The sequence below is a fragment of the Propithecus coquereli genome, unplaced genomic scaffold, assembly GCF_000956105.1.
Source record: "Propithecus coquereli isolate 6110/MARCELLA unplaced genomic scaffold, Pcoq_1.0 Scaffold74, whole genome shotgun sequence".
NCBI classification, from domain to species: Eukaryota; Metazoa; Chordata; class Mammalia; order Primates; family Indriidae; genus Propithecus; species Propithecus coquereli.
Window position 1 is genome coordinate 4,256,929 of NW_012153507.1, and position 18,231 is coordinate 4,275,159.

General features: G+C 36.7%; 1 protein-coding gene across 1 annotated transcript in view; it reads right to left on the reverse strand.

Annotated features, from left to right (window-relative positions):
* Nucleotides 1-8,680, reverse strand: part of USP45 (ubiquitin specific peptidase 45) — a 74,334-nt gene extending 65,654 nt beyond the window's left edge. Inside the window, exons 1-4 of the mRNA XM_012661843.1 lie at nt 8,581-8,680; nt 6,360-6,362; nt 3,804-3,973; nt 2,559-2,662 (exon numbers count right to left, since the gene is read on the reverse strand). Of these exons, the coding sequence (XP_012517297.1) occupies nt 2,559-2,662; nt 3,804-3,973; nt 6,360-6,362; nt 8,581-8,680 (377 nt within the window). The remainder of the gene's footprint in view (nt 1-2,558; nt 2,663-3,803; nt 3,974-6,359; nt 6,363-8,580) is intronic.
* Between the last annotated feature and the right edge of the window lie 9,551 nt (nt 8,681-18,231).

Below are 18,231 nucleotides of genomic sequence, written 5' to 3' on the forward strand. Positions count from 1 at the left end.
TGTCCAAAAATAATAAAAATTTAAATAATTGCTCATTTGAAAAATACTGAAATATCAAGAAATTTTTACTGATACTGTAATTTAACTTTTACTTGTTTTAACTCTGAAAGTACAAAAAGAAAAGGCAAGTAAATAAAAACCAACATGAGGACAACCGAAGATAATTCTAGTTGCTTTTATTAAAAATAACAACAAAAAAAATTTTTTTATGAGTACTTACAATGTGTCAGGCACTGTTCTAAGTGCTTTACATACACTGTCTGGTTTAATTCCTTGGAAAAATCATGAAAGTATTTTGATTTTTAAATAAATATCTTTATAGAAGTATCATATTTTCTTATTACAGATAAGAAACTAAGACAGGAGGTTCTTGTAACAAGAGTACAAGGGGGATGGGTGTAGTAGCTCACACCTGTAATCCCAGCATTTTAGGAGGCTGAGGTGGGAGGACTGCTTGAGGTCAGGAGTTCCAGACCAGCCTGAACAACATAGTGAGACCCCATCTCTACAAAAAAATTTAAAAAAATTAGCCAGCAGTGTGGTGGTGCCCACCCATCGTTCCAGGTACTATAGGGAGGCTGAGGCAGGAAGATGCTTCGAGCTCAGGAGTTCCAGGCTATAGTGAGCTATGATGATGCCACGGTACTATATCCTGGGCAACAAAGCGAGACTCTGTCTCAAAACAAACAAACAAAAAAAAGAGTACAAGAAAAATGCAGAATCTTCTTTCAACAAACTTTTGAGTATGGTATTTTATGTAAATTTAAGGGTTAAATCGGTGCCTCTTAAGTCTGTTTAGGCATCAAAATCACAAATAGAACTGCTTTAATAGTGGACATATGCGGATTTTTCAAAATCCACCTGTATGATTCTGATGTGAAGTTAGAGGCAAGAACAACTGTTCTAATAATCACTATTGGTTAAAGCAGTATTAAATCCACAATCTAGCAACTCTTTGCTAGCCATGATTAAATTAGCAAATCTACAATATTTCTTTCTTTTTTATAAAGTTAAGGTTTTTATCTAATTCAGGCTGGCTTTCCCTTTAATTCAAATTAGTGAAATTGTTAAATTTTTATTGTTTAAAAATTAGAAGGGAAAAGAGAATATTCACAACCTTTAAATTTCTATAAATGCATTTGGCAAATTTGAATTTCTTCCTTTTAAAGAAAAATAATCTACAGACTCCCAAATATGGCTTAAATTATTTTCATTATAACATAAATCTAACACATACTCTCACAAAACTCAATAAATTCATCATCCTTACAATTCCATATAACTATAAAAGCATAATAAAAATTACACAATTAAATATAAAAAATTATAAAACCAATTAAATTAAAACTAACAACACTAATTTATTATGCTGGATAGTTTTTCTTGATGATAAATCTCCATTCACAATTATGGTCCTAAGAGCTATTAACACAACAGAGGCTATGGCACAAATTCACTTGAGCTGCTAGGTGCCCCTCAATTCTCCTACCGTCTTTTTCTATTTCAGTGGTTCTTAAACTGTGGTCTCCAGACCAGCAGCATTGGTAATACCTGGGAATTTGATAGACATGCAAATTCCCAAACCCCACCCCAGAACTACTAAATCAGAATATTTAGGCCTGAGATCCAGCATCTGTCTAAATAAGACCTCCCGAGATGCTGACACACTGTAGTTTGAGACCACTAGAGCGAAATTTTTGTTGAGCTGCCACACTATGACATCATCCTCCTCTCCCTTGGCTCTAATGCATCATTTACATATTACGTTCCTTTGTTCTTTCCTCCTTCTCCCCAATACTACTACTTGGGGCCAACAACAATAAAGAAAAACACAAATGCAACAGGTTCCCAACCCCGTGGCTGTATTAAATTATAAGATGATGATCTCTCCTATGACCCAAAATGTCCTTATATTAATTTTAGAACCCTGAAAAAACTTGAGGACTCCTGAAAATTCATTCGAGAAACCCTAAGAAACTATAGATTCCAGTTAGAAAATTATTGTAAAATATAGAGAAAGCATGTCAATACAGTGTCCATGTATACCACTGAAACAGTGTGGTATGCTGGTAAGCAACTAGAAAATCAAAAAACTTGTTTTAGAGTCTGGATTTTTACTTTGTAAGCACAAAAAGGTAAATGATACTCAGTTTCTTTACACATAAAGTGAGAGAACCAGACTAGGTTTTCAACCAGGGTTAAGTAGCAGAATCACCTGAGAGGTTTTTACAAACTTCTTACCCACATTTCACTGCTTGATGTACCTTCCTCCTCTAGAAGTCTGGAATTCTGTATTAGAAAGTTTATTAGAAAAAATCAACTAGAAAGAATTTTTCTTTATGTTGCAAAGAAAATGTTAGAGAAGAGTAGAAAGATAATTAATTTTTTCCAATTTAAATTTTATATTCATAGGTAATGTTAATTTTCTTAAATTATCCCATAGATTGTGTTCAGGCTGAAAAAGCATAAGCTGATGTAACATCTTTAAATATTTTACCTCATAAAGCTTAAAGATTTTTTTTTGTAGTGGTCATAAGAACTAACAAAATTTAACTTACCATATAATCCATGTGCTGAGACTGATTGTAATACAATGGGGCTCTGTTCTGGAATTCTTGAAGTGCTTCAGTGAATGTTGGCTTTCTGAGCTTTTACCACATCCCTGAAGATGAACAGAATGCTATTTGATTCACATATGTTTGTTTCAAATTAATTAAAACTTAAATCCCTACTCAACTTATATTGAAAAAATTCTGTTTTGTTTTTAATTTCAAGCAGGAGGGCAAAGTTTCAGAAAGCAATAAAGATTCTCATTAAATTTAATTTCTTGCAAAGAGGATAACTTGTTTTTCGATATATAATATTTACCTAAAACAATCGTGAGCAGAGTTAATTTCCCTATGATTTAAAAATGTATAAACTCTCTGTCTGGAGATAGTGGGACACTGAGCATCCCGACAGGCCAGTGGTACTCCTCCCTCAAACACACATTGCCCCATCCTGTCCACATCTCCACCTCAAATCCACTGAGAACTAGTGAGACACAGACCAATCATAGTGATTTCCTTCACTAGCTAAGAAATGAAACACAATTCTGATTAATGTGACAAGAAGGAAGTCTGCTAGATATTTCTAGAAGAGTTTTACATATTTTCAAAAAAGAACACAGGCCTCTTTATGGCCTTTGGTGATTGCTGCATTACACATAATGCCTGAAGCATCTTTGGCCATCCTGAAACCATGAAGTTGAGGAGAGGATAGCAGATAAACAGAATAAACCTCAGTTTTTAATGTTCTTTTCATTGAATTAACTAATCCTGAAGTGGTCTTACTTCTGGACTTTCTATATGAGATAATAAAGATACCTCTTATTTTAAAAAAATGTGCACGCTTTTAATTTCATTAGAAAATTCCTTTATTTTAGGAACTTCTAAACTTTAAGATAAGTTATTTTGAAAAAAAGGAGAATAATCCTTTTTGAGAGAGAAACAAATGAGTCTAAAAAGTTGAATTTATTTCCTAAGTAAATGCAAAAGGTAAAGACAGGTCCAGACATGGGAACTACTGCAAGTGGATTGGATTCCCTTTCGAAGTATTTATAAATCACACGTGATTACTTTCTGAACATACCATACCTTTTACTTTACCTTAACACACATTTCTAAGTCCATTCTAGGAGAGTTTCTACATAAATATGGAATAAATTTATCTTAAGTCCTATACATGACCAACAATCTAACTCATAGTAAGCACTTAAGGAAAATATTTAAGACAAATTCACACATAAATAACACTTTTCTTACCTGGAAGCCACACCTGAGGCACAACCAAATATCAGATGGAAGTACTGGCTGCCCATCACAGAACCTTCTTTCTTTTAAACATTCTGAGCAAACTGACCACACATTCTCAGCTACTGCTCTCTTTACATGATTCACGCTGATGGCATGACTTACATGTTGGCAAGTTAAACCTAATGAATAAGATAAAACAAAATTTGAACATTTTCTTAGCTAAACCAGAGTGCTACCATCAGTAAGCAAAAGTCAATAGTATTACAATGCCATTAACTAAAAGCACAGAGATTCAAAAAACAAAATAATTCAAAAGGATACATGCTACATGATTCCGTTTATATAACATTCATGAAATAATATAATTATAGAGTGCGAGAACAGATTAGTGCTTGTCAGGGACTATAGATGGGGGACAGAGGGTGTAACTATAAATGGACAGCACACAGGGTGGTAATGGAACAGTCAAGTATCTTGATTCTGGTGGTTATATAAAGCTATACATGTACTGAAATTGCATAGAGCTACACACATTCACTCACTCACTCATATGTGAGTGCATGTATTATATATCTGGTGAAATCTGAAGAAGCTGTAAGGATTATACCAATATCAGTTTCCTGATTTTGATATTATACTATAGCAATGCAAGACATTAATATCAGAAGAGGCTGGGTGAAGGGTGAATGGGACCTCCTTGGATATTTCTTTGCACCTTCCTGTGAATCTAAAATTAGTTCAAAAATTTAAAATTTAAGCCTGGGCAACATAGCAAGACCTCATCTCTAAAAAAATAAATAAGAAAAATTAGCAGGGTCTGGTGGTACATGCCTTAGTCCCACCTACTCGGAAGGCTGAGATAGGAAGATCACTTGAGCCCAGAAGTCTGAGGCTGCAGTGAGATATGATTCTACCACTGCGCTCCAGCCTGGATGACAGAGCAAGACCCCAATCTCTAAAAAAAATAAAAAAATAAATTTAAAATGTAATAAATAAATAAAATTAAGGAGATTATATATGTTTTAAACAGCCACTATGTATCAAGCATTTTGAATGTATTTTCTTTCCATTAAGATGCATGTATAAAATATTTTCACATAGACTAGCCCTGTTATGATGCAATTTTCATTATTTTTGGGAGAAAGGAGAAAGAGGAACAAACAATGGTATAATTTACAGGAACAAGAATTCTCAGAATTTTCCTTAAGGAATATTCCCAAATAACAAATTATTTTGACTGGTCCCTAATTATCCTTTATAACAGCTTCTCACTGTGTGCAGTTTGTGGAGACGAATGGTCAAAACTGAGCAAATATGTTTTTAATTCTTCAAATAACTATATATTTCTCCCATGGCCACAATTACACTTCCCTTTCTCCCAAATACTTGAACATTTTAATTTCTCCACTTTGGACATCTCAAACATTAAAGCCACAACTACCTACCAAAATCAAAAGACAAAGGAAAAGACTAAGTAACTTTTAAGAGGAAAATAGGTGTATGTACACTTCAACTTTTTCTACTTCTCTTTCTAAATGGAAAGCATTTCTTTTTACCTTCAAATTGACTAGAGAGGCTAAGCATTGGTTTCATTTCATCCTGAAGACCAAGAATGTGACTGCTGACAAGTTATTTATAGTAAAATATAATTTCAACAAAAATAATATGTAAATGTGAATAAAATACTAAAACTTCTAATTTTACATAAAGAACAAGCTATAGAAACAGACATAAAAGGAGTAATTCTGAAGTAATATGTGTGAGAAGCAAGGACTCATGAAAGAAAGGACTGTTCAGTGAAAGATTGATAAATGACCAACAAGTACAAGATCTAGAAATGGTTTATCAAATGTCATTGCTTTGTTTGAATTTTATATTGTAAAACTCTAAGGAGAAAATCATTCCACATACCTTTATATATCACCTCTGGGGTGGAGTCTGGCCAGGGTACAACTTAAAATTCTCTGATTCTACTATTCAGACTGTTCAAATTGAAATTTTTAGTGAATTCAGAGATAAGTGAACTCAAGATAAAAAGGTTCTAGGCAATACATTATATCTATTAGCTTTTAAATGTCTCAACCATATGTATTTTTTATGAATAAATAAAAATGTTTGAAGTTTTCCTACAATAGGTAACCAGTGTTTAAATAGTATTCACTATCTCTGGTGGTATAAAATATGTAAAAAATCTCCTTTTGTATTAATAAGTAAATTTCTTCAGTTTTTTGAAATTTCTTTCATCATGTGATTGTCTAAATGTCATCTGACAAATAAGTCCTCTAAAGATTCCTGAATAAAATATTAAAATGTATTAAAGTCTACAGCTTTAATTTAAACACATTAAATAAATCAAAAACAATACTCAGAATCTCCATGTTTTCCACTTTAAGTATTAAAACAAACTTTATAGGAAGGCCTTCCGATTTGCAAACAGTGACACTTCCCCCTTCTCCCAGAAATTATCCAAAGACAATAAGAACAGGAAACAAAGACACAAAGATCATTTTCAGAGAAACCAGAAGACAGGTGAAGCCCTAAGTCACAAATTAAGTGGAAGGGCACCCACTTCAAAGCAGCGGAGATCGAACAAAGGTACATGAAGAAGAAAGCAGAGAATACTGCAGCTGTAGATTTCATACAGAACAACACACGCTTCCCAGACATAAAACAAACCTAAATCGTTGTGCTGCAGCAACCGTAGCAGGAGCTCCCCTATATCTAATTTTGTGTTGAGAAGAAGCAAAAGAAGTGAGAAATAAAGTGAGCCATCTTTGCAGGAAAGAGTCTTGTCTCTATGGCAGTTCAGGAGAAGAGATACTTTGGATCATGAAAAAATCCAGGGCTGCATAATTCAGGACTACATTTTTTGGTTAGAAAAAAGTAAAGGCTTTTTAAAATGAACTAAAATTCAAAACTCCAGCTAGGTCTCAACAAGGCTTTAGCCCTGCTTTCTTACCCAAATATTTCTAAAATTGTTAGTCCAAAAAAAAGCAACCCTACATCAAAGAATGAGTAATCACCCCCTTACCCCCTTGCTTCTAGCCCAGGGGCTCCCTAGTCCTTCCCAGAGCATCTCACTCCCACTCTCACGTTATGGGTGGATGTGGCCATGTAGGTGGCAAAGGCACTGCCTCCACGCCTCAGGCCCACTTAGCAATCACCAACCACCTTCCCACCCTGGGATGCAGGATGTAGATATTGTACAAAAGTTTCTAAATCCCTTCTTTTTTTTTTTTTTTAAGGCTGGTCAAGTGAAGCAGTGGGAGTGGAGAAGGGACAAAGGAATCTGTAACTGGTTGTGATCAATTAGCTGTAAACACCGCTGCACTAGGACCAACCTAAATCCCTTCTTTTCTATGTGCTTTTTTATTTAAGAGGGTAGGGTCACACGTGGGAACTCTCTCACAATACAGTCTATCAATGTTTTGGGAATAAAAATGGGTAATCAAAGAGAAATCAAAGCCACAAATTCTATACTGAGATAAGAAAATGTAAGGAAGAAACAGGAAAAACAAATTGCTCTGCCATGAAATAACAACACAAAACAGAAGCAAGAGCTCTAGGACAAGATGGCAAAACAATAGCAAATGACTGGCAGAGTTTAGGGAAAAAGTGGAACAAAAATAAATATATAAAACCACAAAAATGAAGGCTAAAATAAAAAGAATATAAGGTGAAAGACACTGCTGCAAATACAGTAAAGGATAAAAATGAAAACAGCAGTAGAATGAAAAGGAAATAAGAGTTTTTGAGGATTTGAGAAAAAAATAACCATGGAAGACAGGCAAAGAACAGTTAACATAATAATCATATGAAGAAATCAATATGAACAGAATAGAACAAATATATAAAGATATATTTCAGACTTCCTTCAATACAGCAAACTAGCTATCCTGAAACCCTATCCAAGTTAAAACACTGAAAAATGGCAATAATATATTTAAAATATCATTTTAAGTGGAGAACTGAACTAGCAAGAAAGTGAGGAAAATCCTCAGAGGCCAAAAGCTAAGGCAAGAAGCTAAAGAGAAAAGCAAGCCCTGAAGCCAGCGGCTCCCAATGGCCATCTGCCAAGCTTGGGTGCCTTGAAGACTTGGTTTTAACAGGACCTGACAAAGGAACAACAACAATAAAAAAGATGCCAATCTAAGTTACTTTATGAACTAAACAAAACCCCAATAAATACAACAACAGCATTTTTTGGAACTAGACAAGCTGATTGTAAAGCTTATGCAGAAAACAGTGAAAATAAAGAGTAATGGATTTATTAATTAAAAATAAAACAGTCATACATTGGTAAATGCAGAGATTGGTTCCAGGACCTCCCAATATATACCAAAATATGCACATACGCTGTGGACACATTGGAGACTCAAAAGGGGGGAGGTTGGAAGGGGATGAGGGATGAAAAATTACCTTTGGGGTATAATGTACACTACTCAGGTGATGGGTACACTAAAAGCCCAGACTACACAACTATATATTATATACATGTAACTGAATTCAACTTGTACCCCCTATGTCTATTAAAATTTTTTAAAAAAAATTTTTCAATTTGCACATACTCAAGTCTCACAGTCAGCCCTGTGGAACCTGCCTATAGGAAAAGTTCGTCTTCCCAGTAGGAGGTTTTCTCAAATTCTGTATTTTCCATCCCTATTTGGTTGAAAAAAATTCATGTATAAGTGGACCTGTGCAGTTCAATCCCATGTTGTTCAAGGGTCAAGTGCATTGCTATTTCTTGTCCTCAATGCTATTTGCGATGCCAGATATTATAATTTACCTGCAATGTCGTCTGAAGAGTCTTCATAATGAGGTATAGTTGGCCTTTTGCTTCTTTTGGCTTTCTCAGGTAAAGCTTTGGTTGGATCTTTCACCCGCATCTGTTATTTACTGAAAAAATTAAGGTAAAAAAATGAATACACAATCTTCAAAATTAAACTTGTACATATTTTATTTAATGCATATCAAAATTGAAATGGCTTCAATTTTAATTGGTCTGGTAAATCAACAGAGGAAGAAGAACAGAACATCAGCTGAAATCAAAGAAATCTTTATTAAGTCAATATACAAATGGTAGATTTTCATTTGACTTTTACCAACCATCCTGTTATAGACTAAATGTTTGTGTCCCCCTCCAAAATTCATATGTTGAAATCTAATCCCCAATGTGATGGTACTTGGAGGTGGAACTTTTGGGAGGTAATTAGATCATGAAGGTGGAGCCCTCATGAATGGGATTAGCCTCTTACAAGAGGAGGCCAGAAAGCTAGCCTTGTATCCACATGAGGATACACCAGGTCTACTGGCACCCTGGACTTCCCAGCCTTTAGTACTGTAAGAAATAAATGTTTGTTGTTTAAGCCACCCAGTCTATGATCATTTGTTATAGCAGCCTGAACTAAGACATACCCACATACCCCCTAAATATATGATGTTCAGGTGAATTAAAAAACTAATTTGGTCAATGAAGTAAGTGCTGTTTCTGGATAATGTGCTCCTCTTGCCCTTTTTTCCCTTCCACTAGCAAGGAAATAGTACGAACTAGAAGAGCCACATTGGACTAGGGAAGGAAGCCATAAGCCAAACGCAGGAAAGCTACCCTACCTGTGCTGTACTACCTAGTGCCGAAATATTAGAGAAAGTAATATTCTATCTTTTTATGCTATAGCATTTTTTGTTTGTTTCCTCCACCTTTTTATTACGAAAAATTTTAAACATCAACAAAAGTTAAAAAAAACCATACAAATGAACATCCATATACTATCTAGATTCCACATCTATTAATGTTTTGCTATATTTGTTTTATCTAAATATCAATGTGTATATACGGAGACAAATGTGTATATAAGTGTATGTTTTTTTCTTTTTCTGCTGAACTATTTGAATAAGTTGCAGAGATCATGACACTTCACCCCTAAATACTTCAGCATGTATCTCTTAAAAATAAGGACATTTTCCTATGTAATTTTTATACAACATCATTATCATCTCTAAGAAAATTAACAATAATTCTCTAACACATCCCATCCTATTCTAATTTCCTTAGTTGACCCCAAAGCATCTTCAATAGCTGGTTTTTCAAATAAGAATCAATCAGTGTTTGCACTTTATATTGGCTATGTCTCTTTAGTATCTTTTAATCTAGAACAGCTCTTCTAACTTTTTATTACACTTGCCCAAGACACTGGCTTTTTTAAGAGATCAGGCCAGTGCATATGAGTCACCTTGGGGATCTCCTTCGGATATGAATTCTGATTCAACAAGTCTGGCACAAGACCTGAGATTCTGCCTAACAAGCCCCTCCCTACCTACCTGGAGCCATTGCTGGAGATTCACAAAATATACTTTTAATAGCAAAGTTGTATGATGTTCACATTCAATCTGTCTCTTTCTTCATGGAGTTATTTACCTTTATCCTTTGCATTTCTTAAAAACTCAGTTAATTCTACAGACTTTAGACACAAGGTAAGCATTTTTCAAAGCACTGTATTTTGGAGTCTCCATTAGAGCAGCTTAGCCTAAATCCTACCTACTACTTCCTTGCCTGGTGGCTCTGCTACATCGCAATTTTCATGGTTTTTGTTTACTTTTCAATAATCAAGATAATGAATTTCTCAATTGAATACTAAATTCTGAATCTTAGTTTAGTCATTCCATGTTGCACATAAGGGAGCTTTCAAGTTTATCATTTTATGAGCCATTTCTTTAAGTCCAAGGATCATCACTATTGAACAGAGTTGCAACAAATGAAGGGCTTTAGAGTTACAGAGATGTATAAAGCCTCTGAGTTCCTTGATTACTTCATCTCTATCTTCTTCCTCCAATCTTCCTCATCTACTCATTCCTACAGTCTCATCTTTAAAAAATCACTAATTTAAGAAATCCCTTCTCTCATTACAACTTCCCAGTTCTTCCAGCATACTTGATTGGCTACTGCTATTCTCCTTTGGTATCTGGGCTGACAAGAGGCTGCACCTCAAGTGCTCCATGATCCCTACAGCAGGGCAGGGGTTAGTAGCAAATAAAGAGTTGGTTCTTAAAGCTTCACCTGGAGGTGGCACGTGCCACATCTACTCATATTTTACTGACCAAAGCAAGTCAGAAGGCATATTTAACTTCACATAGACAGGGAGGAATATACAAGGAGTACAACCTTACTGTGTACCCAGAAAGAGGTGAACCAGCACATCTGTGCACAGCTTAATGACTACATCACTCCTCTGGCAGAACCCAATCCTAGATGAACCCAATTAACCATTTTCTCCATGTCTAGAGAACGTCTCACAAGAAAGCAGACCCCATGCAGGGGTGGGGAACCTGTGGTCTTCTGATTTCAAGATTGTTCTTTTTTAAGAACCAAAGGAGGCAAGAAAAGCTTCATCTTTCTCTGCTGCACCCCCCTTTTTTTTTTGGTAATAGCTTTATTGACATACAATTCCATACCATACCATACCATAACATACAATTCATCCCCATAATATCCTGAGATAAAAAAATGAAGTGTACAATTTGATGATGTTTAGTATATTCACAGGGTTATACAATCATCACCACAATCAATTTTACTTTTCAAAACTCGAGACACAGAGGAAGTACAATTAACATACTCCTAAAATACTATTTTTTTATTTCTGCATATTATGGGGGTACAAATGTTTAGGTTACATTGCCCTTGCCCCCCTCCACCCCTGTCAAAGCTTCAAGCGTGTCCATCCCCCAGATGGTGCGCATTGCACTCATTATGTTTGTATATACCCATCCCCTCCTCCCCCCTCCCATCTGCCCGATGCCCGATAAATGTTATTCCTATATGTGCACTTAGGTATTGATCAGTGAAACCAATTTGCCGGTGAGTACATGTGGTACTGCACCCCTTTTAATAAAAGGATTTGTTCTAAAATTTGGATTCTGTCAATAGGCCACACTTAAGGACCTAGAAGGCCACGTGTGGCCTTAAGGCTGCAGGTTCCCCACCCCTGTGTGACCTTCTGGTCAACTTACCTACTTCCACAAAGTCATTTCAAACCTTTTTCACTTTACTTAAACCTCTACTTCCCCATTCATCAAAAAATGATCTAGTAGTCTACTCTATAGAGGGAAAAGAGACATAACCAGACGGCAAATCTGATCTTTCTACCCCCAAATTTACAAACCTACCTCCATCAATTTTAATTTGATGTCCTAAAAACAGATAGGCATAGCTAGTAGAATCCAGGAAAAATGGCCCATGAGAAACTGATCAAATTTTTCTCCCTGTGGTATAGAGAAACCCTTAATAAAGATGAGCATTAACACATAATGCTAGCAAAATAGTAAACAAAACCCGGCACTTGATCTGTAATCTGTAAACAACCTGTGCCTTTTTTCAAAAAACACTGACTCAAACTTAACTTGGCAACATAGAGACAGTTTCTGATGATTTTCTGACATGTGTAATATGTCTAAACAGAAAGAATCATTTGGTATAGTAACTCACAATTTAGCAATCACTTATCTGTACAACTTTCTAATCCCCATTTAAGGCAAAAAGAGACCAAAAGTCCAATTAGTAGAGTTTCAAATACTTTCTATCATCAAAATTGTATCTGAGGATCTCCAAGATGTCCCTCACATTTGGAGATTCCATAGGATTCATAGGACTTAGCATATAGCTGTATTCATGGCTAACATTTATTACAGCAATGTAGTTCAGATGTACAGTCTGACCGTAATGGAAAAAGATATGGGTGGAGTCTGGAGGAATCACACGTAGGCTTCCTTATCCTGTCTCTCTCCCAGGAGGGGTCATATAGAACACACTCCTCCCCCAACAAGGAAAATGCAGCGACACATAGGCAATGCTTCTGCTCCGGGAAGCCTATTAGAGACTTGGTGCCCAGAATTTTTATGGAAGCTGTAATTTCGGCATAAAATACGTTGTTGAGCACAAACTCCCCAAATTCAAGTTCCCAGATGCCAAACAAGAGCCATCCTTGCAAGCAGGCCTTTCTAAGGATGGCAGTCTCAGGCCTGCTATGTTAACTCTTTTTCAGCACAAATACGTTCTGGCCATTTTTCTCAGGTGGTTTTGCAAACATCAAACTTTACAGTTTTCAACTTCACCATCACATAACACCTGTCTTTTCTCTAATGGAAGGTGTGCAACTAAGTTGTCTTAAAAGCTTTGCTTTTAAAAGGGCTATGCAAACAAAAGCCCATATTCTTCAAAATCATCATCATCTTGTTTTTCTACTTTTGGGCAGTTATTTTCGGAGGTAGGGAGAAGAAAAGGACGATCCCTTTTTAGATACCAGGCTAAAAAAGATGAAAAGCACTTATAGTTTTGCTGCATATCACGCGCAGCTCCAAGCACCTCACAGACAGTAACCCACTTAATCCTCACAACCACTTTAGGAGATAGGTTACTACTGTTTTCCTCATTTTACACCTGAAACTGAGGCAGAGGGGTAACGAGATTTGTACAGGTCCCAGAGCCAGTAAGTGGTGGATGGGGATGTGGGCCCCGGCAGTCCGACTCCAGAGCTTCTAATACTCGACGCTGACAGAAAACGGTGGTTAGACACACTTCCTCCGATCACTAACACCCCCAGAACGTGAAGAGAAAACGCGCCGTGACGGGAGCGCGCAGCAGGGAGGACGGAAGGGTGTCGGGACGCCGTGCGCCTCGGTCACCGTGACGCGGGGACTCGGACCCTCCCTGGCTGCTCCTCCCGAGGCGCCGGGACACGGAGCCCGCAGGGCTGCGCTTACCGGGTCCTCGGTGACCGCCTGGCGCCCCCAGGGATCGGGAAGGCGACAGGGAATAGAAGTCCTTTCTCCCAGCCTTGCCCACCCACAAAGGGGCCAGGGTCGCCCAAGCGAAGACCGAGAACCTGCAGCGACCACAACACTGCGTCCCCAACTCACCCCTCCCGGCCCGGCAGCCGCGTCTACAACCAGGAAAGACTGCGCCTGCGCGGACGCCCGCGAGCAGGCGGAGGCGGGGCCTCGTGTGCCCGCCCCCAGGCCCCGCGGGTGGCCGCCGCGCCAGGCGGCTGCGGAGCGCAGGGCGGCTCGCGTGGCCCCTGCTTTCCTAGAATAGTAGCCACCTACTCTCACTTTGTCTGCGTGGAGTGCGCAGCTCCGGTCTTCCGGGCGTCCAGCGTCCACTTGTTGCCGGGCGCCTTCTGGGACTGCCTCCGACTTCCCCGCTTCACCTTCCTTTGAATTCAAAAGTCACATCTGACATACATCGTATGTTGTCTTGCTTTTTTAAAAATTACTCTTGTATTACCTGTCGTTCTCACTTCCAAACTAGACAGTACATTTCTTGACCTACACCTATACATATTCGAAGCCAGATTATCTATTAAAGTGGTCTGCGCATCGCATGTTTAGTAAAAGTAGTTGGCTTGAAAATATTTTGTTTGAATCACAGACATTGCAAACGTCAACACTAACTATGGATAGGCTCTAGAAGGGTCCTAATCTTTCATAACTCTTTAGCCAAGAGACAAATGTGGCCTTATGGATAAGAGCGTTGGATTAGAAATCCAAAGATACCAGAGTTAAATTTTTAAAATATCTGATTTTACCTTAAAAACTCTAATTCCTTTCTCACATTGTTTCCATGCGGAGAACTTGGCAAAGGAGACTGCTATTGTTTATATTGTATCTACATTCATTCAGAAAATGCAATTGTGTACAAATATGCCAGTCACTGTGCTAGGTATGGGCGTACATAATCATCTTTTGCCGTAAGGGAATTTTTTTCCTTAGGGAAAAAGAAAATATTCCTCAAACAAGTATAGGTTGTGTTGTGGTGTAATTTTGAAGTCGAAGTTGCCTACTTCATAAATCAAAAGTTTTCATATATTTTACCTGCGGATTTGACATAGAATCTGGAGGGGGAAAGCAAATAAGCAAATCTAAATAATTTGTATCTTAAATTGTGCTGTAGTAAAAGAGATTTTAAAAAATGTATCATATATTGGAACCCAGTGTACAGTAAAAACCGGATTGAATTAGAATATGGAAATAGAAGTTCTTTTCTTCATAAAAAGAATTTTAGAAATTATGCAAAACACGATACAATACTTACATTTTTCTTGGAAAAGACAAATTTCAAAGCTATCTTGATTTTCAGCAGATGTACCCTTAGCATGATGAAAATCTCCAGAGATTGCAATCTCCATTTCGGAATTTAGCATGAGCTAGGGAAAATTATCTAACACTAAGTTTTTGGTGGGTTTTTTTTGTTTGTTTGTTTTAGAGACAGTCTTGCTTTGTCGCCCCTGATAGAGTGCGATGAAGTGATCATAGCTCACTGCAACCTCAAACTCCTGGGCTCAAGCAGTCCTCTTGCCTCAGCTTCCTGAGTAGCTAGGACTGCAGAAACAGGCTACCACACCAGGCTAATTTTTTTGTTTCTCCATCTTGTTCAGGCTGGTCTCCAACTCTTGACCTAAAGCAATCCTACTGCTTTGGCCTCTCAGAGTGCTAGGATTATAGGCGTGAGCTACCAAGCCTGGCCTAACACTAAGTTTTTATTTCTGATGTTCTTCAAATTATCTTTTCACTTAATCGAAAGTAAAATTTATTTATTTGATGGATTCTTCAAAAGAAGGAACTCATTTTTAAATGTCACCCAGTATCTTTTCAGTGCTATTACAATGACACTATGACAAAACGTCAAATAAAAAAATACAGATTCAATTAAGATCAACTAACTATATTTTTCAAATATGCTAAACATCTTACTTTTACCATCATTGTTCTGCCTAGAAATGTGTGGAATACTTTGCTAAACTGTAGGCTCTACATATACCTCTTCGATTTCTATCAAGTGTGTTTTTTAAAGATATACTTTTTATTATAGATTTAATACATGCTAGTTTAAGTATAAAGTTCCTCATTTTCTCCTTCTTCTCACACTCCTATTTCCTCTCCTCAGAGGTAACATTTCCTCTTCTCTGTTCACTGTTCCTTATGTATAGTATTAGGAATTGTCTTCGCATGTACAATATGCATTTATACCATCTCACGTCTCTTCACCTTGGGAGCAGAGAGAACTATTTTTCAAGTTGTATATAACTCACACACAGAAAACAACTTAAAAATTTTTTTCATTAAATTAGAAAGGATCATTTTGTTTTCGAAGTTTTTATTCTATTTTCCTAATAAAACACTGTGGTCCCAAGGCAAAAAAATTTTTTTCTAGTGTGGCAGTCAATATACTAGATTAGTCTACATTCTGTTCAATGACTTGATTTTTTCACTTGACAGTATATATTGGACATATTTCCACATTAGCCTTATTCTTTTGACTAGCTGCATAGGACTCTAGTGAATGAATGTATCTTTAATAAAAATCAGTCTCTTGTTAGTGTACATTTATCTTGTACAATACTTGTGCAAGTATTTTCAGTAAATAAACAATTAGCAGTGGAAATGCTGAGTCAACAGATGTTCATTTAAAGTTTTGATAGAAATTCTTTTGACGAAAATAATTACATGAAAGGCCACACATCTCTTAATTCTTCATTTTATTTGTCCATCATGTTAGGCTTAAAGTGGATTTTAAAAGAAATAGGAAAAATCCCAAGTTTCTTAAAAATCCCTTCCTTTCCAACAGCCTTTCACTTGAACATGTTATGAACATGTTATTAAAAAAATAAAATGATTTGAGAATTAATAGTTCATATCAACTCTGCACTAGTAGACCTTTCTCAGAAGAGTAAAATTATTTCTCTCCCTTCATCCCACTTTAAGTCTTACTAGCTCTCCCTGAAGGAATAACTTGGACACTTGCACCCTAAGAGCAATGATCAAGAATCTCTTTTTGACAAGATCTTTTTGCTCTAAGGACTCTTAAATAAACAAAATTTAGCACTGTGCTATATATGGGAAGACATATTCATCTTTTCAGAAAAAAAAATCCTACAGAAAAATATTTCTTAAATAATAGTCATGAACCCTAGGAAAAGAATTGTTTAGTAATATTTCTTTTACGAAAGCATACGTCAGATTAAATGTGATTCATTGATGCCAAGTACATGTTTCCATGTCTTGTGTTCCTACCACCAGTGGTTTATGATGCATATTCAGATTGGGGTTGCCACAAAGAATACATAAATCTACAGTATATGATGACATCTTGGTTCAAAGGTATTCCCCAAAATAAATTACACAGAGACTACAGTTAAGCTCCAAATGATTTGGAAAAACATAATTATAGATAATGTCATTGGTACAGAAATCTGAACTGGTTTATTAATTACAAAATTATTGAAGGTGGAATGATTTAAAAGTAAATGCTTAATGAAATTATTGTATCTATCCTTTAGTCATGCCATTAAAATCAATATTTAATTTTAAACTATTTGCCATTAAGTATAGCTATCATAATGCTTGGGAACCAAGTTGAAAATAAATTAAAAATAAGGTAACGAGAAACTTTTATGTGGTAGGCTGAATAATGCCCCACCCCACCCTAAAGATGTCTATGTTCTAATCCCTGAAACCCATGAATGTGATACTTACCTAGCAAAAAGGGACTTTGCAATGTGATTACATTAGGTGTCTTGAGATAGGGAGATTATTTTGGATTATCTCAGTGGTCTGAATATAGAGGTCTTTAAAAAGAGGGGCAGAAGAGTCAGAGGAAGAGGAGATGTGACAAAAGAAGTAGGGGTCAGAGTCAGAGAGGAATCCGAAGATGCTAAACTGCTGGCTTTGAAGATGGAGAAGGGGGACAGCAAGCGAAGGAATGCAGGTAGCCACTGCAAGATGGAAAAGACAAGTAAAGAAATTTTTCCCAGGGAACACAGGCTTGCTGATATCTTGATTTTAGCCAAGTGAGACTTCTCACCTACAGACTTGTGGATAATAAATTTGTCGTTTTAAGCCAGTATGGTAATTTGTTTCAGTAGCAATAGGAAACTAACCCACATTATAAAAAGTTGGATTTAATCTTGACAAAGCTATAGTCAAATATCATCAATTCGTGGAGATAAGATGACAGTATGAAATTATTTTAATACTGACATCAGTTGACCAGCTATTGGAGTTAAGAACAATTCTTAGAAAAGCATCTATGTAGTTTGCTTTAAACTAATCCAGTGCATGAAAATCATGTCATAAAGTAAACTGGAGAAGTTTATCTACTTTAAATATTTAAATATTAGTTGGGTCATATATTTTGTCTTCCATTTTTAAACTTTGTCTCTTCTAAAAAAAAAAATAACAATCAAAAACAAAAAAGCAAGCGTAACCCTTAGCTTTTGTCCAAAGGATTTTTAAACTTTAAAACGGCAGTCTGTCCGCGATTTTGCCTTGCGGCACTACCCGGTTTGGCCGGCGCTCGGCCGGAGGGCGCTGGAGAGCCCGCGCAGCGCGCCCGTAGGCGAGAGCAGGAGGAAGTGGCCGGTCGCGCACCCAGAGCGAGCCGGCG